The 24,380-nt window shown below is 43.7% G+C and overlaps 1 protein-coding gene across 2 annotated transcripts in view; it reads left to right on the top strand.

Annotated features, from left to right (window-relative positions):
- zdhhc14 (zDHHC palmitoyltransferase 14) overlaps nucleotides 1-12,146 on the top strand; it is a 264,960-nt gene extending 252,814 nt beyond the window's left edge. Inside the window, exon 9 of one of the 2 annotated variants that reach the window (XM_078229978.1) lies at nucleotides 10,722-12,146. In XM_078229978.1, coding sequence (XP_078086104.1) covers nucleotides 10,722-11,123 — 402 coding nt within the window. In that variant the 3' untranslated portion in view covers nucleotides 11,124-12,146. The remainder of the gene's footprint in view (nucleotides 1-10,721) is intronic. The other variant, XM_078229979.1, reaches the window with a different exon arrangement.
- The last annotated feature ends 12,234 nt before the right edge of the window (nucleotides 12,147-24,380 follow it).

Raw genomic sequence — 24,380 nt, forward strand, 5'->3', positions numbered from 1 at the left:
GTGGGAATCCCCTATGGTATCAGGAACACTGCTTTGCTTGATCTATATTAATGACCTAAAACGTGGGTTTGCAGGGCAGAATTTCAAAATTTCCAGTTGATACAAAACTTGGAAGTATTTTGACAAGTGAGGACGATAGTCATCCGCTTCATGAGGACTTAGACAGGCTAGTACAATGGGCCGACAGGTAGCCGATGAAATTTAATACAGAGTTATGAACATGCATGCAAACATACAAATTAGGAGCAGAGTAAGCCATTCAGCCCCTTGAATTTGCTCTGCCATGTGATAAAATCATGGCTGAATAATTGTGACTTCTTTCCTGTCTTCCCCTATTCCCTTTGTCTTCCTTGTCAATCATCAGTCAAGAATCTGTCAATAACCCTGCTTTCTTTCCACTGCTGTTTGGGGAAGAGAATTCCACAGATTAATGACCCTCTGAGAAAAAAATATCTCATCTTTCTCTTAAATGGGATATGTCTTATTTTTAAAGCTGTATCCCCAAGCTCCAGTCTCTCACAAGAAGAACATCCTCTCAGTATCCACCCTGTCAAATTCCACAGGATCTTATATATTTCAATAAGATCATCTCTCTCTCTTCTAAACTCCAATGGATACAGGCCCAACCTTTCCTTATCAGATAACCCCATCACCCCAGAAATTATTCGAGTGAACCTTCTCAGGACTAGTTCTAATTGTGAAGTGACCCATTAAAGGCAATATACAACAGAATACAATTCTGAGGGGGATGCAGGAGCAGAGGTCCTGTGGGGGTATTTGTGCACAAATCATCGAAGGTGGAAGGGCAGGTTGAGAAATTTGTTAACAAGGCATATGGCAGTGCTTCCCGAAACTTTTCCTATTTTAATGTCCCAAGACTTTACTTGACCCCAGAATAAAAATTTTTGGGGTCAGAAACTGTTAGGGTGGGATGGGAGTGGACGACGTTAGCTTTCAGCTGCTGTATGAGGTGGGATTTAGGTTGAGCATGGTGGAAGTGTTTAAATTGCATGACCTTTTCTTACAAAAATCTACCTTTTGCAGCCTCTTGTGCAGCAGAAATCAGGCCTCAAAGACCTGCCTGTTAGGCCATGCCCACAATTAGAAAAAAAGCAGCTTTAAAGGGGTTTCGCAGGTTTTAAGGGGCTGCCCTTCTTGCTTTGTCCTTCAGTTTGTTTAATTTGGTTTGAATTGTTTTGCCAAAAAGAATGGCATACGGAATTTGGGCTTTCTAAATAGAGGCATGGAGAAAAAATGCAAAGACGTTATGGTGAACCTTTATAAAGCCCTGGTCCAGCCTCAACTGTAGCATTGTGTCCAATTCTGGGCATCACACTTTAGGAAAGATGTGACAGTATTGAAGAGAATACAGAAAAGATTTACAAGAATGGTTTCAAGGATGAGGAACTTCAGTACATGGCTAGATTGGTGGAGCTAGGACTGTTCTTAGAAAAGAGAAGGTCGAGAGGAGATTTGATAGATTTCGTAAGGGGGTTGAGAGAGGGAGAAACTGATCCCATTGCTGGAAGGGTTGAGAATACTGATTTAAAATTATTAGCAAAAGAACATGAAGCAATATAAGAAAAATCATTTTTATGTAATAAGACTTATCTAGATAGCCACATGAACGGAGTGGGAATGGAGGGATACAAAAGAATGGTCTAGTTGGGACCAGGGAGCAGCGCGGGCTTGGAGGGCTGAAGGGCCTGTTCCTGTGCTGTTTTGTTCTTTGTTCTTTGATTAGGCTCTGAAATGCACTGTCTGAGAACATGGCGGAGACAGATTCAGTTCTGAGTTTCAAAGGGAATTTTTAAATTATCTTAAGAGAAAAGATTTGCAGACTACAGGGGAAAGGTGGGGAATGGGATTAGCTGAGATGCTGTTGCAGAGAGATGCATGGATAATGATTCTATAATTTTTATTTAATGACGCTTTGTGTCATAAAGTTATTACAGGCAGAAAGTGACCTTTCAACCCAGCACATCAATGCTGTTTCCCTAAAGAGCAATCTGGTCTATCCCATTGCCCCCATTCTATGCCTGTATCCCTGCAAGTTTATTTCTCTTGAGTGCCTGTCCAATTTCCTTTTGGAACCTCTCTTCCATCACTCATATAGGCACCGAGTTCCAAGTCTTTACCACTCACCAGAAAAATTCTTCCACATACCTCCACTGCATCACTTGCCAAAATCTTCAATATGTGTCCCTTAGTCCTTGTACTATCAGCTAATGGAAACAGTCTATCTTATCTAAACCTGCCATAATCTTCTACACCTCTGGCAAAACTCCTTTGCTCCAAGGAGAACAACTCCAGCTTCTTCAACCAAACCTTGTAGCTAAAATTACTCACTCTGTAATCATTCTTGTAAATCTTGTCCCAGGGACCTTCACATCCTTCCTAAAATGTGATAACCAGGACTGGTTGCAATACCCTAATTGTTGCCTAACCAGAGCTTTATTAACATTCAACAAAAGCTCCCTGCTTTTATATTCAATATTTCAATTTATGAAACCTTCATTAATTACTCTCTTAATATGTCCTGCCACCTTGAATGATCTCTGCACATGATCCCCTAGGTTCCTCTATCTTTGCACACTAGTTAGATTTGTGCCATTTAGTGCATATTGCCTCTCCGTATCCCTTCTGCCAAATGCATCACCTCACACTTCTCTGTATTAAATTCCATCTGCCACATTCTGCTAACCTATCTACGTCTTGTTGAAGTTGATTGGTCACAATCGATTGACCATTTCCACACCACCTAGTGTGTTATGGTTAGCACATTTTGAAATTTTACTCTGTATATATCAAAAAAGTGGTCTGTCCACCAACCCTTGGGAAACTCCACCACCTACCATACACCCCAGTCTGAAAGGCAACTACTCAGCAGACTTGCTGTTTCTGTCCTTAAGTCAACTTTTTACCCAAGCTGACACTGACCCTTCTATTCCATGCGAGCCTCAGTTTTGTTAACCAGCTTTCTGTTAGTCACTTTTTTAAAAATTCATGCAGGCAACATCAATTGCTTTCTCTTCATCAAAGTTCTCTGTAACTTCATCAAAAAACTTGATTATTCAAATCCTTGCTGGCTCTGAGCTCCCCAAATGTCTGATTCTTTCCCTGATTGTTTCTAAAACCTTACCCATCGTTGGTGTTAAACTGACCAGCCTTTAGATACGTGCAACATCCTTGGACCCTTTCTTGAATAGAGACTGACAGACCTAAGTTCATTTTCAATTACTTAAGTATTTTTAAGAAAACTTTTGACTGTGAAGAACATTTTTCTTTAATAAAGATGTAGGCCATTTTTCAACACTGGCTCTGAAAAATAAGCTGTATGTTTGTAAAGTGTATATATATATTATATATATATATATAATATATACATCCACACAGTATGTTTGCACTGATAGACTGACCATAGGGCGGCACGGTAGCACAGTGGTTAGCACTGCTGCTTCACAGCTCCAGGGACCTGGGTTCGATTCCCGGCTTGGGTCACTGTCTGTGTGGAGTTTGCACATTCTCCTCGTGTCTGTGTGGGTTTCCTCCGGGTGCTCCGGTTTCCTCCCACAGTCCAAAGATATGCGGGTTAGGTTGATTGGCCATGCTAAAAATTGCCCCTTAGTGTCCTGTGATACAATAGGTTAAAGGGATTAGTGGGTAAAATATGTAGGGATATGGGAGTAGAGCCTGGGTGGGATTGTGGTCGGTGCAGACTCGATGGGCCGAATGGACTCTTTCTGTACTGTAGGGTTTCTATGATTCTATGATAGCCACAGCTGGTACAAGTGCACCATGTGTTAAATTTTGAAACACAGTCCAAAGTGACTTTTGACTTGTACTGTTTCCAACTATTACTTAAAATATCTTGTGCCCTGTCCCCACCAATCCTTCTGGCCTACAATTCATCTTTCTTTTCTTCACTCCTTCTCTCTTCATCTCCTGCCCCTCATTCTCACATTGCCCTCTCTCTTCCATAGTTTTCCAGCCTGTTCCAAATTGGTTCTTCTGCTTCCTCACAGGCCCTTTCATATTCCCATGTTTGCCTCTTAGTGCCTCACACTTCTGCTGTTTTCTCGGTCTACATATAGATTTCTTCTCACTTGTTTCCTGTCTTAGTCCCCATTCTTGCCTCTGTCTTGCTCTCATATTCTCAGTTTAACTCCTTCATTCCCACGCACACGTTCTTCACCTCTTTAGTTTCCACTCATTACCTGCGTTTCTGCCTTTCTCTCCCTATGAGCCCCTATAACTTTCTACCATTCTCGCCCTTTTATTCTTCTATTTCTCTCTATTCAAAACTGCAGTAAATTTGGATAATTCTGTTACACTGTTGAACTTTTTATTAACAGCTACGCATTTTTTTAAAAACAAAAATTTGTGACAGAAATCAATAATCCATAGTTATCTATTTCCTCAGAACAATATCCCAGAAGCTTAACTATAAAAGATGAAGTTTGCCAGGGATTTTTTTTATTTTGGAGGCGGTAATGAAATTGCTTTGATACTTTTTACCTTGCTTTTACCAAGGCTTGAAAGATATTGGGCAAGACTGGAAATTCCTGCCTGAGGTCAACAGACATTTCCGCTGTCCGTCCCTCGGTCACTCCGAATTCATGGTGGGCAGTAGAATTCCGGCCATTCTGTTTCTACAAATATTGTGCCTCATAATAATCAACATCTGCTTGATCATATCCGAATGGAAACTGGGTCAATTGAAATATTCAGGACTGACATTGGTAGATTTTTATCACTTAAGGGGGACCAAGCGATATGGAGCCAGAGTGGATAAATGGAGTTGAGATGCAGATGAACCATGATCTAATTGCAAGATGAAACAAACTGGCTGAATGGGCTACTATTGTTCCTATGTTCAGATTAAGCTTTGAGAATGTAGAGATCTTGGGTATCCCTTTACCAGATGTACCTGGTGTATTGGGGTCCATGCAGATCATCCTCAACAGCTGCTTTTACATCCTTTGCCATCAACATTTCCTGTTAAAGTTAGGCCAATCATTGATTATGGGATCATTTGCGCCGACATATTTTTGAGGCATGATTCTACATGCAAACCACAAAGCTTTGCCTTTCATAAAGCTGAACTGTTATAGATCCCATCTTTTGCAGTGCCTTTAACGGAGATTTATTTCTCTTCTAATAACACTACCACCTCCAATGGTTGATGCATTTAACAGGTAACAAAAGTAACAGTACTAGCCATATGTGCCACCTCCTCACTCACAACCATACTAATTTTGTGTGGTGACTTGGATGTCTGACCACTCAAATGTTGCAAAAGCACATTGACAGATTGAGTGGGGAAAATTGTGGCAGATGAAATTCATTGTGGAAAAGTGGGAGGTGATCCATTTTGGAACTAAGAAACATAAATCAAAAGTATCTTCTAAATGGTGAGTTGCTGAGAACTGAGCAGAGCAATTTACAGGCCCAGCGCTAAAAGCTGGTGGAAAGGTGCAAAAAAAAACAGGCTCCTGGAATGTTAACTTTAAACTTGAGAAGGCTGAAATACAGTGGGTTGAAGCTATATCACAGCTTTTGAAAGCTCTGGTTAGATTTTTCTGGTGTATTCTGTTCAATTTTGGGCGCTGCATCTCAGAAAGATATATTTTGGAGGGATTACAATGTAGGTACACCAGAATGATATTGAAGCTAAACGGTTAAATTATGGGGACAGTTTGCATCGACCAGGGTTGCATTCTCCTAAATTTAGAATATTAAGAAAATATCTAATTGAGATATTCATGGTGTTTATGGATTTAGGGTGGCACAGTGGTTAGCACTGCTGCCTCACAGCGCTAGGGACCCAGGTGCAATTCCAAACTTGGGTCACTGTCTGTGTGGGGTTTGCACGTTCTCCCTGTGTTTGCATGGGTTTCCTCCAGGTGTTCTGGTTTGCTCCCACAGTCCAAAGGTGTGCAGGTTAGATGGATTCGGCATGCTAAATTGCCCCTTTGTGTCCAAAAGTGTGCAGGTTAGGTGGATTAGCCATGGTAAATGTGCAGGTTATGGGGTCAGAGCAGAGGGAAGGGCCTGGGTGGGATGCTCTTTTGGGGAATCGGTGCAGACTCGATGGGCCAGATGGCCTCTTTCTGCCCTGTAGGGATTTTATGGGACAGTTCAGGGTTGACATCAGGAAACATTTCACAACTCTCTCCCCAAAACAGTTTTCTTCTACATCAATGGAAAACTTTGAAACTGAGATTGATAGATTTTTTTTGTTAGGCAAGGTATTAAGGAACCAAGGTGGGTAAATAGAGTTAAGATACAGATGTAATTTATTAGTGGAAACGGACTCGAGGGGTGAGTGGCCTACTCCTGTTCCCATGTTAGTGCCCATCGGGCTTGGTCAGCAAAGTTGTGGGAAACCTGTTCTGTGCTCTGCTGGTGAATTTCAGATTTCTCTTTGATCAACTGAACTAGGACTTCTTTAGGAAGTTAGTGAAAGTAATATTGCCAAATTTATGAGAGGTTAATGAAGCTTCAAAATAGGCTCCTCTTTAGAGGAAGGAAAACTTTCTTTCATAGTAGAAAAGGTTTGGCACCTACTATTAAACAGTTTGGGAGACTTTGAAAATAATATTTCAGCTACTACTTCTGTTCTGTGCTCAGTTCTGTTCAGTGCCCAGTATTAACTCTTTGATGCCATCTCTGAACTGATCACAGGCAAGAATTTTATCCACTATTTAATGGAAAACTGAAATTATGGCAATCATTTTCTGAGCGGTGAAGTTGGAGTGCTGGTAAAGTAGCAAGACAAAGCATCAGGTGCAGCAGTCAACATCTTCCCACTACCATGCCATATTGCTAGCAGTGAGAAAGTTGGTGGGTCCGCAATTGAATCACAGAATTGTTACAGCGTAGTAGGAGGCCATTTGGCCCATTGGCTCTCCATGACCAATATGACTTAGTACCATTCACCTGCCTTTTCCCTGTAATCCTGTACATTTTCATTTCTATTTAAATTATCATCTAATGCCCTCTTGAATGTCTTGATTGAACTTGATGTCTTGAGCCTGCCTCCAATATACTTCCAGCCAGTGCATTCCAAACCAAGACCACTCACTGTGTGATGAAGATTTTTCTCAGTTCACATTTGTTTCTTTTGCAAATCAGTTTAAATCTGTGCCCTCTCAATTTTCGATCCTTTTATGAGTGGAAACAATTTCTCCCTATCTACTCTTTCCAGTTCCCTTGTCATTCAGAACATTCTATCAAATCTCCTCTTAGCCACCTTCTCTCTGAAGAGAACAATCCCAAGCTCTCAAATCTATCCTCATAACTGAAGTTTCTCACCCCTGGAACCATTCTTGTAAACTACTTCTGCACTTTCTCCAATGTCTTCACATCCTTCCTATAGTGTGGCACCCAGAACTGTACACAATATTCCAGCTGAAATCTAACTCGTGCTTTGTATAAGTTCAGCATTACCTCCTTGCTTGTATACTACATGCCCTATTAATAAATCCCAGAATACTATATGCTTTATTAACTCTTCTCTCCACCTGTCCTGCCACCTTCAATAATCTATGCACACATACACCCAGGTCCCACTGCTCCTGCACCCTTTAAGAATATTATCCCTTGTTTCATATTGTCTCTCTATGGTCTTCCTACCAAAATGCGTTACTTCACACTTCTAAATATTGAACTTTATCTGCCCACTCCACTAATCAAATGGGGGTCCTGAGCCTGCATTTTCTGAGGGCCAGACTATAGGGGAGTTATTTTTCCACAAGCAGTCTTTTAATTTGTCCCTCTGCACTTGCTGCCCAATTAGGGAGAACAGGTGAGCTCCTGATGCTGCTGGTCCAATCAGAGGACCAACAGCACTAGAGGCTCAGCAGCCCCACCAGAAGAGCTCTGGGCACAGCTGAGGCAGGTCAGCAACTGCAAACCTATCTCAAAATAGAGACTCCCACGAAGACCAGAGGAACCAAGCAGGCAGGTCCCTCAGATCAAAGGGTACACTCCTCAAGTAGCAATGTTTTAAGATGGAAACATTTCCACAGAGATTCACTTTGTGTATTCTGGAGAGAGACAAACAGCCATAGACTTTCAAAGATACATACATTTCAAATTGGAAAATGAAATACTCAAAAAAAAAAGTCAGTTATCCGCTTGGAAAGTATCTTTAACTTGATGTCACCATTGACATGTGCTTATCTTGATAAAGATTTCAGGGCAAAAGATTGCACTGCAAGAGCCAAGATCGTTGAACTGCAGCATTAAGTTGTCTTTCTTTGGAGGGGAAACCTTCCCCGCCCCCCCCCCCCAAATTCTTCTTTATGCAGCATTGTTCATTAGATAAAACCAGGGTAGATATTGGTAAACCCATCTAGCCTGAGAGAATGATGATTCTTTATCAATCAGAACTAGGCTTCAGTCTGCCAGATAGGCAACACTTATAGAATCATACAGCGCAGAAGAGGCCTTTTGGCACATCGAGTCCGCACTGACACTTCAGGAACACCTGAACTCCCATCTAACCCCATCTGCCAGCACTTGGTCCTTAGCCCTGAATGTTATGATGTGCCAAGTGCTTATCCAGATCCTTTTTAAAAGATGTGAGGCAACTCGCCTCCACCACCTCCCAGGCAGTGCATTCCAGACCGTCATCACCCTCTGGGTAAAAACGCTTTTCCTCACATTCCCCCCTAAACCTCCTGCCCCTCACCTTGAATAGCTGCTCCTTATCTACTCTGTCCATGTCTCTCATAATCTTGTACACCTCGAACAGGTCACCCCTCAGTCTTCTCTGCTCCAACAAGAACAAGTACCAAATAAACCTGTTGGACTTTAACCTGGTGTTGTGAGACTTCTTACAACAAGAACAACCCAAGCCTATCCAATCTATCCTATCCAATCTCTCTTAATAACTTAAATGTTCCATCCCAGACAGCATCCTGGTGAATCTCCTCTGCACGCCCTCCAGTGCAATCACATCCTTCCGATAATGTGGTAACCAGAACTGCAGACAGTACTCTAGCTGTGGCCTCACCAAAGTTCTATACAAGTCCAACATGAGTTCGCTGCTTTTGTAATCTATGCCTTGATTGATGATAAAGGCAAGTGTCCCATATGCCTTTTCACCAACCTACTAACATGCCCTTCCGCTTTCAGAGATCTGTGGACAAACACGCCAAGGTCCCTTTGTTCCACAGCACTTCCTAGTATCCTACCATTCATTGAATACTTTCTTAGAATCATAGAAACCCTACAGTGCAGAAGGAGGCCATTCGGCCCATCGAGTCTGCACCGACCACAATCCCACCCAGGCCCTACCCCCACATATTTTACCTGCTAATCCCTCTAACCTACGCATCTTAGGATTCTAAGGGGCAATTTTTAACCTGGCCAATCAACCTAACCCGCACATCTTGTCAAATTACTCCTCCCAAAGTGTATCAACTCTCACTTATTGCTTCTGATGGAAGTACATAAGTGCATCACTTCTGATGGCAGTGGGGTCTTAACCTGTCAGAAGGGCAGCACATTTAGGGAAGATGGTAGGGTAGTGGTGATGTCACTGGACATACAAAGGCCCAGATTAATATTCTTGAGGCACAGATTCAAATTCCACAGTGACAGCTGGTGGAATTTAAATTCAATTAACAAAATTCGGAATTGAAATATGATTGGTTTGTTTCCCGTTAGATCCAAAAAGAATCAAGAGAACTCCTTTAAATATTTTCTTGATTCATGTACTACCCAGATTCCTGATGAGAACTGGATTCAGTGCCTGTTTTGCTGTGCCCTCCTAACAAATCACAGCAGATGTCATGTCTGCATGATAAGGATCCCAATTTAAATAATGTTGTCCGCTAATACAAGTGGGCACCTGCATCATCTTGTGTCCTGATGGCAGTATATGATGGACTGTTTTAACTCTCATGGAAATCTATTTGTACCTGTTGGAATAGATTAAAATTAAATTTTACATGACTGATCTGACTTTAGTACGGTCCATATCCCAGACAATGTTGATTGGATATGGCCTGTTTTTTTAAATATAAAGGTTAAACAGTGATCAAAGAATGGGGAATACCGTGCTTAAAACAGGTAACCACACATTCTGTAATCCAGGCATTTGCTGGTTGTCCAATTTGTATGTTTATCAAAAATAGTTATTTAAGTAACCTGCAATATTATCACATTAAACATCCAGAGAGTCAAGTTATTCCTGAAAATGAGTTTGATGCAAAAAATAAGTTTGCAGACAAAATAGGGTTTAGATATTGGATTTCAATACCTCCACCAATGCTTTATTTGCATGTTGATCCAATTGATAAAGTCATGTCACATAAAAAATTAAATTGGTATCATTGACTATTAAGGCACAGAGTCAATAGGCATAATAACTATTATTGTGGTTTTTCTATATTATATCTATATTAGTGAAAATAATCCATGTCTACAAAGCATCACGGTTCTTGTTCCACAGCACATCCTCATGTTTGCAGTGCAACATATTGGATTAATTGCTTTCTGATTTTAAAACTGAGGGAAATGGTTGTTAAAAAAAGTCCAAGGTTGTGCATGTTTACCCAATTTTGCAATGTAATTGTGCTTCACATGTATTCAGCATAATTACTAATTTTCTCCCCATTCTTTTCCTCCATCCTTTTCTCACAATGTCTCTATTATACATCTTCCATATTTCTGATGCTCCGTACGTCTGTTCTCCATTTATGCTGCAGTGTGATCAGGACCAATGCATTCAGAGCACTAAATTCGTTTTGCAGGCTGCAGCCACGCCGCTGTTACAGAGTGAGTCCAGTCCAACCAATGAAGAGCCCCATCTCCCTGGGAAAATGACAATTTCCTCTCCATGTGCCACGTTGACACTTGGACAGCCAACACCTCCACCATCTACATCAAACCTTGCAACAGAAACCATATTAACAGATACAATGCCACTAAAGGAAGCATGTGAAGGTCACCACTTTCTTACGCCAGAAGAGGCCCCGTCACCTCCAGGAATGCTCACCCCAGGTACCCCTCTCAACCATAGTCACACGATGCATGTCCTGAATGCAGTCACCCAGGATTCAATGCACGAAGATTCAGTTCGTGGCCTTGTCAAACTCAGTTCAGTTTGACACCTTGTGCCAATTTTAATATTTCCCAATTCCAGCTGTTTGGTGGAAGTATCAAGAATCGTATCAGGAAATGCCACTATAATCCCATCACAAATTGACATGAAATCACTGATGATCACTTCTATCCTGTAATGGAGAATATGTGCCATAATGTGAAGAAGAAAAGATCCATGTTCACAAGTTATTCAGACTAAGGAGCAACACTTCACTGACGTTTGCTTTTACCTGTGGAGCCATGGGAAAAGACTTTCAACTGCACTCAGATATTGTACAACAGTGTAACTTCTATTGTGCTATATTGTGAAAATGTGGGACACAGTGGAGATTGGTAGGAAAAACTCATGACCTATCAGGCTGTTGAATTAAAAATTGAGAAGACTGAATGAATTGTTAAACGCAGCATGAAAAACCTTTATCATCTCAACATGAGTGTCTCAACTCTTGACTAGGTGGTTTAGAGTGAGTTGCTGAAGCCTGTTTGAACTGTAATCTAGGATACTGTGCCATATTGTAAACAAGTGTTACAGACCAGTGTAAAAATAATGAATAAATTGGAGATCTTTGTTTTCCAATGAATATATATAAGGGCAAAAGAAATGCAAAGAACTGAACAAATGCAATCTATTAGCCTTCATTGTGTAAGTTTTATTTTATTGATTGGTAGGACCTAGAATATTGAGGGCCGCTCTTGTCTCACAGCATATCATTTATCTCTTTGTGAAGTGTTTGAGAAGGAGATGTTTGTGCCATGTCACCATTTAAAACTGGTGATATTTATTTCCTGTGGACATTAATAAATTGATTTCACCTTTTATTCTTTAAATCCTTGGTACTTGTGTATAATGGAATTATTAGGCTCATCCAAAATGCAAACTCCAATTCAGTTTTGTTAAGCAAAATCTCCCACTACATTAATTTTTTGTTCATATAAATCTTTACTTGTTAAACTCAGAATCATACAGTACAGAAAAGAGCTATTCGGCCCATTGTGATTGTGCTGACTCTGAAAAAGCTATCAAATTATTCCCACTTCCCTGCTCTTCGCCCTTAGCCTGCAAATTATGTTTCAAATATTTTCAATTTTTAATATTTATAATCCTTTTGAGATTTACCATTAAATCTGCTTTGATCACCATTTCAGGCAGCACTCCAGATCATAATTCACTTTGGAAATTCTCATCTTTCCTGCGGATTCTTTTATATATCGGGCCCGATTTTACCAATCGGAGCCTAAGGGCAGGATCCAGGCATAATACGGATCCGAGCCCGGAATTCTCTTTGCAGCGCGCCCATACGCGTTTTGCCGGTTCCGGTCCGATTCGCGCTGTGGGCGGAGCTTAGCGCTGCCGGAACGATCGGAGCTCTGAACTGCGCATGCGCAGTTCGAAAAAAATCTGAAGCAGCGCGCCTGGGCGCAAAAGAAAGAAGCACCGATCGGCCGCTGCCACTCTGCGGCCGATCGGTGGGGAGGGTGGGGGCAGGGGGTTCCGCTGCCACTCTGTGGACGATCGGTGGGGAGGGTGGGGGCAGGGGGTTCCGCTGCCACTCTGCGGCCGATCCCGCCTCCCTGCGGGAGGAACGAATCCCTCCTCTCCAGAGTGGCCGCATACGTCAAATACCATGACTGTCATTATTCACCTGAGCGGAACCCCCTCCCTCCCCACCGATCGGCCGCAGAGTGGCAGCGCACCGCCCCCCCCCCCCCCCCCCCCCCCCCCCCCAGAGGATGATACGTCACACCCCATCCCCCAAGGGATGATCGGTCACACCCCCTCCCCTCCCCCCCCCCCCCCCCCACCCCCCAGGGAATGACCGGTCACACCCCCTCCCCTCCCACTACCCCCCCACCAGATGATGATACGTCACACCCCCTCCTCCTCCTCCCACCCTCCTCCCCCCACCAGAGGAGGAGCTGGGTCAGAGAGCCATTGCAGTCTCTGACCCCGTTCTTTGGAGGCTGCAGTGGCGACTTCGGATTTTTATTCAGCAGGTCGATTAGAGCACGGATCCGCATCGGTCCAGAAGACGGTAAAGTGGGATTTGGTGGTAGAGTTGGGCGCGCGGTTCATTAAGTCGATTTAAATACATGCAAATGCATTTAAAGCGTCGGGCTGCCCAATTCGGGCGTGGGCCGGACCCGCGCCCGAATCGGGTGTCGGTAAAGCCGCAATCTGCTCGGAATCGGGTGCAGATCGCGGTATAGGCCCGATGCCCGACTTTACCGCGATTTAGCACCCGAAAACGGGCGTGAAGTTTTGGTAAAATCGGGCCCATAGTCTTAAACCTGTGATCTCTGGTTACCAGTCCTCCAGCCAGTGCAAACCTATTGACTCAATCAAATCTATTCATAATTCTGAGCTCCTATTAAATCTCCCCTTTATCTTCTTTGCTGTAAGGAGAAAAATCCCAGCTTCCCTCAACTCTCCACTTAAGTTTCTGAAGCTTTGCACCATTCCAATAAATCTACTCTGCACCCTCTAAGGCCTTGAAATCCTTCCTAAAGTGTGATTCCCAGAAGAGGGCAATACTCCAGCTAAACCATAACCAGTTTTTATAAAGGCTACTTATTAATTCCCTGCTCCTGTACTCTGTGCCTGTGTTTATAACACCTAACACAAGGGAATGATGGCATAGTAGTTATGTTATTGGATTAGTTTTCCATAAGAAAGATCCAGAGACATGAATTCCCACTATTTCACTGGGGAATATAAAATGAGCTAGTTGAATAAACCTATAATTAATAGATCAATATTGGTGCCAATATACCAAATGGATTGTCAGCCTAACCTGATTCGATCAGTGAGTACAAAACAAAATGGCTGAGAAATCCAACCAGTTGAATCAAATCACAACCAAGTACAATAAGAACAAAATACTTCTAAGATACTTGGCATCAACCTAAGCATTGGGTTTTGATCGGACAAAAGTACGCATGTCTCATGGACTAGTCAAACAACTAACTAACATAGTCATACTCGCCCTAGATCCAATGTCCCAGATTCCTTTGTCATCATCGTTAGGTATGTACTATCCAAGCAGCAGGACAGAATGATGAGAGGTGGAAGCCCAGTGGTATGAGGTCAGGAGCAATCCTGGAAGTCTTCAACGTGACTCTGGGCCCCCTAAAATCTTAAGGCATCAAATCAAGCATAGACAAGGGAATCTCTTGCTATTTACCATCAAGCACAGTTAATAAATCAGTACCCCTCAACATTGAACAAGTATTGGGGACAATAAGGGCACAGAATATACTCTGATGATTGCTCAGCATCGACAGTGGCTTGATAGCTCCGCTACTGCCTGAGTTGACCGAGTCCTAAGTGATGTATCTGTCAGACTTTGCCTCTGGCAGGTGGTGAGTGAATTAGTGGGGGGGAGACATCTATTTGACCTCATCCTCACCAATCTATCACAAATTCACCTCTCCATGACAGTATTGCTAGGAGTGGCCACTGTACAGTCCTTGTGAAGGTTATGATGGAGCTGTATAAAACGCTCGTTAGGCCACAGCAAGAGTACTGCACACAGTTCTCATCACCACACTCTGGAAGAATGTGATTGCACTAGAAAGGGTGTGAGGGAACTCACCAGGATGTTGCCTGGACTGAAATGTTTCAGTTATGAAGAAAGACAGGTTCAGATGAGAATCGGAACAGATCTTGCAGCTCAAAACTGGGCATAAGAACTAGGAACAGGAGTAGGCCATCTGGCCCCTCAAGCCTGCTCCGCCATTCAGTAAGATCATGGCTGATCTTTTCATGGACTCAGCTCCACTTATCTGTCCACTCATCATAACCCTTAATTCCTTTACTGTTCATAAATTTATCCTTGCCTTAAAAACATTCAATGAGGTAGCCTCAACTGCTTCACTGGGCAGGGAATTCCACAGATTCACAACCCTTTGTGTGAAGAAGTTCCTCCTCAACTCAGTCCTAAATCTGCTCCCTGTATTTTGAGGCCATGCCTCCTAGTTCTAGTTTCACCCGCCAGTGGAAACAACTTCCCTGCTTCTATCTTATCATTAGGCCACAGCTGGCGTACTGTGTGCAGTTCTGGTCATTACATTATAGGAAGGATGTGATTGCACTGGAGAGGGTGCAGAGGAAATTCACCAAGATGTTGCTTGGGCTGAAGCGTTTCAGCTAAGAGAGGCTGGTTAGGCTGGGGTTGTTTTCCTTGGAGGAACTGAGGTGGGACCTGATTGATATGTACAAAGTTATGAGGGTAGATAGGAAGAAACTTTTCCCCTTAGTAGAGGGGTCTAAAACCAAGGGTCATAGATTTACAGTAAAGGGCAGGAGATTTAGAGGGGATATGAAGAATATCTTTTTCACCCAGAGGGTGGTGGGAATCTGGAACTCACTGTCTGAAAGGGTTGGAGAAGCAGAAACCCTCAGAACATTTAAAAAGAATTTAGAGGAGCATTGAAATATCATAGCATACAAAGCTATGAAAATGGGATTAGGATAGATGCTTGATGGCTGGCATAAATATGATGGGCTGAAGGGCCTCTTTCTGTACTGTAAAACTCTATGACTGTGAACATTGCTCAGGTGTGACCTAACAAATGGCAGACAAATCCAAATCGGCTCATTACTAACCCCTCAACAAAATGAGGGAATGAGGAACGGTGCTACAAATGAGCACATACTCAACAGCAGTCTAATCACTGAGGCACAGTTTGAATTCTGGAGCTCTTTTTCAAGCTTTCCTTTTAGTTCTATTGGGATTCCCAGAATTTTCAAAAAATTCAACGCAGGACTACATGCTAAACTGAATGGGCAGCAGACAATCCACCACTCCTCCATCTGGCTGAACTGGTTCTCTCACTCAACAATTTTTCTCCTTTAACTCATCTCACTTCCTCCAAATAAAAGGTGTGGCTATGGGCACCCGCATGATTCCCAGTTATGCTTGTTTCTTTATGGGTTATGTGGAGCATTCTCTGTTCCAGTCCTTCTCCAGCCCCCTCTAGAACTAGGGGGCATGGCCTCAAAATAAGGGGAAGCAGATTTAGGACTGAGTTGAGGAAGAACTTCGTCACACAAAGGGTTGTGAATCTGTGGAATTCCCTGCCCAGTGAAGCAGTTGAGGCTACCTCATTGAATGTTTCTAAGGCAAGGATAGGTACATTTTTGAACAATAAAGGAATTAAGGGTTATGGTGAGCGAGCGGGTAAGTGGAGCTGAGTCCACGAAAAGATCAGCCATGATCTTATTGAATGGCGGAGCAGGCTCAAGGGGCCAGATGGCCTATTCCTGCTCCTAATTCACATGTTCTTATGTTATGTTCTCCCCCAACTCCTTTATCGGTACATTGACAACTATTTCGGTACCACTTCATGCTCTCATCTGGACCTGGAAAAATATATCAATTTTGCTTCCAATTTCCACCCCTCTATCACCTTCACATGGTCCAGCTCTGACACTTCTCTTCCCTTCTTTGACCTCTCTGTCTCTATTTCTGGTGATAAACTGTCCACCAGTAACCATTACAAGCTCACCGACTCCCACAACTACCTTGACTACAGCTCTTCACATCCCACATCCTGTAAGGACTCCATCCCTTTCTCTCAGTTCCTTCACCTCCGCCGCATCTGCTCTGATGATGCCTCTTTCTAAAATGGCGCTGCCGATATTTCTTTCTTCTTCCTCAGTCATGGTTTTCCACCCACTGTGGTTGACACGGCTCTCAACCACATCCAACCCATCCCCTGGGCCACTGTTCTTACCCCCTCCCCTCCCTCCCAGAGGGTCACAAGGGTCCCCCTTGTCCTCACTTTTCTTCCCACCAGTCTTCACATTCAAAAGATCATCTCCGCCATTCCCAATAACTCCAGCATGATACCACTACTCAACACATCTCCCCCTCACTCCCCCTGTCAGCATTCCACAGGGACCGTTCTCTCCGGGACACACTGGTCCACTCCTCCATCACACCCAACACCTCGCCCTCTGTCCATGGCACCTTCCCATGCAATCGTAGAAGGTGCAACACCTACCCTTTTACCTTCTCCCTGCTCACCATCCCAGGTCCTAAACACCCCTTTCAGGTGAAGTATTGCTTCACATGCACCTCCTTCAATCTGGTCTATTGTATTCGCTGCTCCCAATGTAGTCCACTCTACATCGGAGAGACCAAATGCAGACTGGGTGACCGCTTTGCTGAACACCTTTGGTCCGTTCACAAGCAGGACACAGACCTTCCTGTCGCTCGGCACTTCAATGCACCACCCTGCTCTCCTGTCCACATGTCTGTCCTTGGCCTTTTGCAATGTTCCAGTGAAGCCCAACGCAAACTGGAGGAACAGCACCTCATCTTCCAATTGGGCACTTTACTGCCTTCTGGACTGAAAATCGAGTTCAACAACTTCAGAGTATGAACTCTCCCTTCCACCTTCACCCTATTTCCATTTATTTTATTTTGTTTCACCTAATTCATCCATTTTATCATCCTTCCTACTCACTTCTATTTTTTCACTTCTCCATTCCGGGTCTCCTCCTTGCTCCCCCCACCCCCCTCCATTCCCCTCCACCAAAATCCCCCCCCCCCCCCCCTCAAATAAACCTGTTGGTCTTTAACCTGGTGTTGTGAGACTTCTTACTGAACCCACCCCAGTCCAATGCCGGCATCTCCACATCGTAAAAACAATCAAGGGGGCATGCTTCATGGCTGTAGGGGGGTTGGGGTCTCAACAAGCCGGCAAAACCCGGCTGCACTGAGATTGGGGCACCATCAAGGCACCATCTTTAAAGGGTGCCATGTTCAGAACATGAATAAACCCCCCCCGCCGGCAGCCCACCACAGAGGTCACGGGTTCCCCTTCGCACCCCCTGATCAGAGTCAGCGCTTCTCTTCCCATCCCTTGACCTTCCTCCGATCCTGCCTCTCCCCACGTCCATTGCTAACATCTCCTGCTCCTCCGTCCGCTCCCAGTCCACAACCAAATCTGAATGAATCCTTTCACTCCCGTGCACCCTCCCCCACCACCCCCCCACACCACCCATGAGGTTCCCACGAGGGCCTGCCACTTGGCATGGGCATGGTGCCAATCTGTGCCAGGAGGCATTGCCAGGCCTAGCCAAGGCCCTCTCCCCTGGAGGCTATACTCACCTTTACACCCTACCTCTAGATGAACCTACTGGCACGATGTCATGCCGTAACCATTGAATATCCAGTGATATAGAGGGGGGTAGGGGGAGTCTGGAGAGAGTGTTCACTAATGACATGCTAATATATTAAAATGAGCTTTCTGCAGTCCCACTCTGCCGGTGGGAAGATCAGAACTTGGAAACTTGCCAGCGTAAATCTTGCTTTCCGGACTTTGAGCATGTGCTGTCATTCTCACAGATGAAGAGTGCCGGATGAAAAATCATCTCCAGCACTTTCTGTTTTTGCACTCAATCTTCCTTTCTTCTGATATGATGGTACTTTTCAATGGGGGTGTACTACCTTCAACCCTCAGGGTCACCTGATTCACCTCATTGTTTACTGAGATAAGAAGAGGCACTTCACAACTGCACAACCCCAGGATGGCAAGACCATCTGTGACATAGAATATACAGTCAAATCTTTCCCTTTGTGTCTTCCTCTGATTTGGATCATTCCTAGCTGTCAAATCCCAAATTCTCTTGTATGCTCTTAGCATGATGTTGCTCAGTTTCAGAGCATCTTTCCTTGGTTAACCTTTTTCTTCAAATTCTCAGGGAAGATTTTCTAATACACTCTGAGCGGGATAATGTTACTTTGTGCTTCAACTTCAGATTTATGGTTGTGTGCGTGGATCTGAAGGGCCGTGTGAAATTTTTTTCTCTGGGAACTGTCATATCCATGGGTCATCCAGCCTAATCCTACTGTCCAGCCGAATCCCACTGACCAGCCAAATCCCACTTTCCAACGTTTGGTCCGTAACCCTGCAGGTTATGGTGCTGGAGGTGCATATCCAGATACCTTTCAAATGAGCCGAGGGTTTCAGCCTCTACTACCCTTTCAGTGAGTTCCCACAACCCTCTGGGTGATTTTCTTTCTCCCATCTCCCCTCTAATCTTTAAAGTAAATAGGCCCTTGCCATCCACTCTATCCAGGCTCCTCACAATTTTGTACCTCTCAAACAAATCTCCCTCAGCTTCCTCTGTTCCTCAGAGAACAACACCAGCTTATCCAACCTTTGTCATAGCTATAATTTTCCAGACCTGGCAATGGTTCAGCAGGGTGCCCTGCTCCAACAGGTGTGGTTGCAGTTGGGTCCTTACAGGAACCTCCCCAACACCCTTGATAAGCGTGCAATGGGCAGATGCCTGAACCTTTCATGAGACCTCAGGGCATAGGAGGATTCTCAAAGCTATGGTCACTCAATCAGGTTGAGTGTGCAGAGGTAGCGAAGGGTCCTGTCCATTCTGGGAGATAGTAATTGGTTGGGCCTCAGTGTATGGCTTCCATACTGTATTCAGGGACTATCGAAAGGGTGAAATCATAGAAACCCTACAGTACAGAAAGAGGCCATTCGGCCCATCGAGTCTGCACCGACCACAATCCCACCCAGGCCGTACCCCCATATCCCTACATATTTACCCGCTAATCCCTCTAACCTACGCATCTCAAGACACTAAGGGCAATTTAGCATGGCCAATCAACCTAACCCGCACATCTTTGGACTGTGGGAGGAAACCGGAGCACCCGGAGGAAACCCACGCAGACACGAGGAGAATGTGCAAACTCCACACAGACAGTGACCCAAGCCGGGAACCGAACCCAGGTCCCTGGAGCTGTGAAGCAGCAGTGCTAACCACTGTGCTACCGTGCCGCCCCACTCCTGGGTGCTCCTGGGGTTGATGGGAAATGGGTCAGGGCATGGAGACAACTCCTCAAGGTTCACTCTTTCTCTTTCTTCCCATGCAGTGAGTAGAGCAAGAGAGAGATGGAGCCGGTAGAACTGGCTGTTATCCTTCTTGCGATGAAAGAAGATTGATGATAATTGCAATGGTGTATGGCTGTCCAGTGTGTGGTGTCACCAGGGGCTGTGTGCTGGAAGGGTGGTACTTTTCTCACAATATTCTCCAGTTTCTTAACAGAGTTTCCCTCAACCATGATGACCACAGGAAATCAACCTGGAAGTCACATGGCAGACTAATGGAAATCACTAAAGGAATCAATGCAACGAGGATCAGCTGTGTAGCTTTGCTGGATTATATAAGCAGAGCTGAATCCCGCAAAAGGGCTGAAGCCAATTTAGGGAATGTGAGAAAGGTGGCTTGGAGAGTGAGGAATTTGCTGTGTGCATAACACTTTTGTTGCTGACCTTGGAAAGTACAAAATCGCTGATGTGGATTGAACTTCCGCCTCTATGGGAACCCGCTCTGGTAATCTGAACTTTTCATTTGAATTTTGACCTTGCGTCTGCCTTGCCTTATTGAAAGACTGTCACTGTTAGATACTGTGTTGAGTTTTCCCTGGGAAGTGGATTAATCATCCAGGTTGTGTATATAATACATAGGGATGTATTGTATGTAAAGTTAGGCTCAAAGAAGAGCTAGGTTCATTTCCTTTTTTTTGTTTTGCTGAGTATCTGAGGACCTTAAAATAAACATTCATTTTTATTTTGTATTTGGGCAACAGTGTAAGTTGTTGAACAAAGTGAACTCCACCCCACCTATCACAATCTCCAGCCCCTTGGGACGTCACAAGAGACAGGAACAGAACCCTGAGGAGGAAGGTCTCAGAGGTACCTTCTTCTGTAGACGGTGCCTGACCTTCCTCTAGTTGGATGAGAACCAGGATCAGAGGAGACTCCACAAGTATAGGAACATGGTTCATCATCCAAGAGTTGGCACCACATGGACTTGGAGGGCATCCACTGCCTGTGGCCTTGAAGGTCACAGCCACCCTCAATCTTTATGCAAGTGACTCGTTTCAGAGCTCCACCGTTGACCTTTGTGGTATCTCACAGGCATCTGCACATAAGGCATCAGAGACATTGCAGATGCATCTTTGCTCGGGCACACAATTTCATTAATCTCAACCTGACCAGGCTCGCCAGGATGCATAAGCCATGGAATTTGCCCACATAGCTGGCTTCCCACAAACACCTGGAACCATTGACTGCACTTATGTGGTTCTCTGATTCCCATGGCATCATGGAGTCCTCTTTATCAAATGTAGGGGCTTCCACTCCCTTAACATTCAGATCATCTGCAACCACACTAAGCGCATCCTCTAGGTATGCTCAGTTCCTGGGGTGCATTCACGACAGCTTTATCCTTGGCTGAACACACATGACCCCTGTGCAATCTTTCAACACACAACGGAGAGCCTTTTATAAGATTTACTTGAGTTGGCTATTAACTTGGATGATGTGCAAATTATAGGGGCCACAGAAGAGGAACAACCAACCAATCTAGAAGAGGACTTAAAAAGCTTCCAGAAAGCTGAAGTAAGATCAAAGAGCAAGAAATGCATCTTTAAAGCAAACAAGGTGACTTACTTGGAGTTTAGAGTACATGCACAAGGGTTGCATCTGATAGAAGATAAGTTAGGAGCTGTTAATGTCTTGTTATTACATCTTTTATAATAGGTTCTAACATTTTCCCTACCACTAATACCAGGCTAATCAGTCGGTACAAAGAAGAAAGAAAATTATCGGCCCTCCAAGCCTGCACCGACCATGCTGCCCGTCTTAACTAAAATTCCTTGTCTTCTCCCTCCCTCCATTTTAAGTAGCGGGGTTACATTTGCCACCCTCCAATCTGACAAGACTGTTCCAGAATCTATAGAATTTTGGGAGATGACAACCAATGCATCCACTATTTCCATGGCCATCTCCTTTAGTTCCCTGGGATGTAGATTATCAGGACTTGGGGATCAATCTCTTTTCAGCCCCATTATTTTCTTTAGCAGTCTTTTTAATAATACAATTTTCCTTAAATTCCTCCTTCTCACTGGACCCCGCGTTCCCTAGCATTTCTGGAAAGTTATTTATGTCTTCTTTCATGAAGAAAGATCTAAAGTAGTTGTTTAATTGCTCTGACATTCCCTTGTTCTCTATTACAAATTCTCCCATTTCAGACTTTAAGGGACCTACATTTATCTTCACTAATATTTTTCTATTTTTAGAGAAACATTTACAGTCCACTTTTATGTTCCTTGCAAGTTTACTCTCTTACTCAATTTTGCCCCACTTAATCAATCTTAGTCCTCCTTTGCTCAACTAAACTATTTGCTTAACTAAACTATTAATAAATTGAATAAATCCCATATCCCTTTTAACTATTAACTATTCCTGAATAAAACAAGATTCTAATGGTATGATGTTCAAAAGAATATAATTCCCACTCATTAACGAAATAGAATTCAGTCACTCTCTAAATTACAACCACGTTTTGTGTCTTCTGGAATATTCTGGGCCTTCTCTGTTGATTCTTTTGTCTGGAACTTCTTTCTTCTTTGGTGCTTTTGCTATCTAGATGGTGCTTTCTCTAAGACATAGATGAAGCTCGAGAGAGAGAGAGAGAGAGCTGAGAGCTGTTATCTCTGGCAGGTGGCAGTTACTCTTTCGTCTTTGTCCCACTGTCCCCTTCTTTTATACTCATGATGACATATCAATATTTCCCACAATATGATTGGTTCTAGAATGTCAACACCATCAGATTTAAATTTAATAGGTTTTTGGTATCTAAGTGCCTGATTCAAATTGATTAGCTAAATTCAAAAACCTGTTTTCTTGGTTAAAAACTGCTGTTTGGCCTTTTGATACTAATGTTTCCATTTGGGTTCTCTATGCTAACCTAGAGGAGATTTTAAAAAGGTTCCAGAAAGCTGGAGTAAGATTAAAGAGAGAGAAATGCTCCTTTAAAGCAAACAAGGTGACTTATTTGGGGTTTAGAGTAGATGCATAAGGATTGCATCCAATGGAAGAAAAGTTAGGGCCATTAAAGAAGCACCAGCCCCAAAGAATGTGTCAGAGTTGCAGGACGAGATTTTCCAGTTGCGCTCGCCCCAAAACCAGAAAATCCCACCCAAAGTCAACGGATCTTTGCATGGTCCGTCCCCCTGCCTGCTATGATTCCCGTGGCAGACAAGACAGGAAAATTCTCCATAAAATCTTTTCTCGGAACAGCAGCCATTCTGGAAGGTTTATTCTAAACTTGTCTACAATGTTGGCACCTCTACATGTATTATTTAAATAACATCAGAGATGGTACTGGAAAACACAGCAAAATGAAACCTTCAGACAAGTGAAGTAAGTCCTGCAGTCGTCCTGTCTTTTAGTGCCTTTTGACCCTTCAAACATTCTCAATTGTGATGCATCTCCTAATAGAATTTAAGGCTGTTTTGTCACATATAATGAAAGATGGGCTAGAAAGACCCTATAAATGCTTCAAAGACCCTAACTGCTGCAGAAAAGGCATGCTCACAGATTGGCCATCATCTTTGGGATAAAGAAATTCCACCAATATGTTTGCAGACAGCATTTCACTATAATTACTGATCATCAACCCCTGCTAGGCTTATTTAGAGAATGTAAATCCATTCCTCCAATGGTGTGTGCAAGGATACAGTGTTGGGCTTTATTGTTGGCTACTTATGAACATACTTTCCAACACAGACTGGGGGCACATATATCAGATGCAGATGCCTTGAGCCGTCCCCCACCACTGGAAAGTACGTCACCCCCAACAGTACCACAAGAAATTATGCTTGTCTTGAATTTCCTTGACACATTATCCATGTCATTGCAACAGATCTGGCAACTGGACTCAGAAGGATCCAACATTGGCCAGAGTTAAGCATATGGTTCTCCATGGCTGGCATTACGATAGAATGTCTGAACAACCTTTTCAAACAAGGAAGGATGAATTGAGCTGCAAAGATGTCATCCTTCTATGAAGAGGGAGGGTGGTTGTCCTCACACCTGGCAGTAAGTTATTATTGGATTTTTCTCTTGTTTCTTTGCTACCCTCTCTCCCTCAAGACTGTTCTAAACTCATCTGGACTATGAGATCCCCCTTTTGTTCCCTCAAACCTATTCTTACTAAACTCCTGACACTCCCAACTTCCTTTACTGGTCCCCAAGTTAATTGATATTGTTAACGGTCACCGTTCCACACCGCCCCCCCCCCCCCCCCCCACCCTTTATAACCATCAAAAGCTCTCTCCTCAATAAACCCATCCTTGACTTCTCCCCCCCCCCCATTCCTACAAACTCCATATCCCTTTCTCCCCCAAGTGCTTGAAATTGTTTCCATAATAAAATATTCCAGA

Source organism: Mustelus asterias, chromosome 15 (assembly GCF_964213995.1).
Source record: "Mustelus asterias chromosome 15, sMusAst1.hap1.1, whole genome shotgun sequence".
NCBI classification, from domain to species: domain Eukaryota; kingdom Metazoa; phylum Chordata; class Chondrichthyes; order Carcharhiniformes; family Triakidae; genus Mustelus; species Mustelus asterias.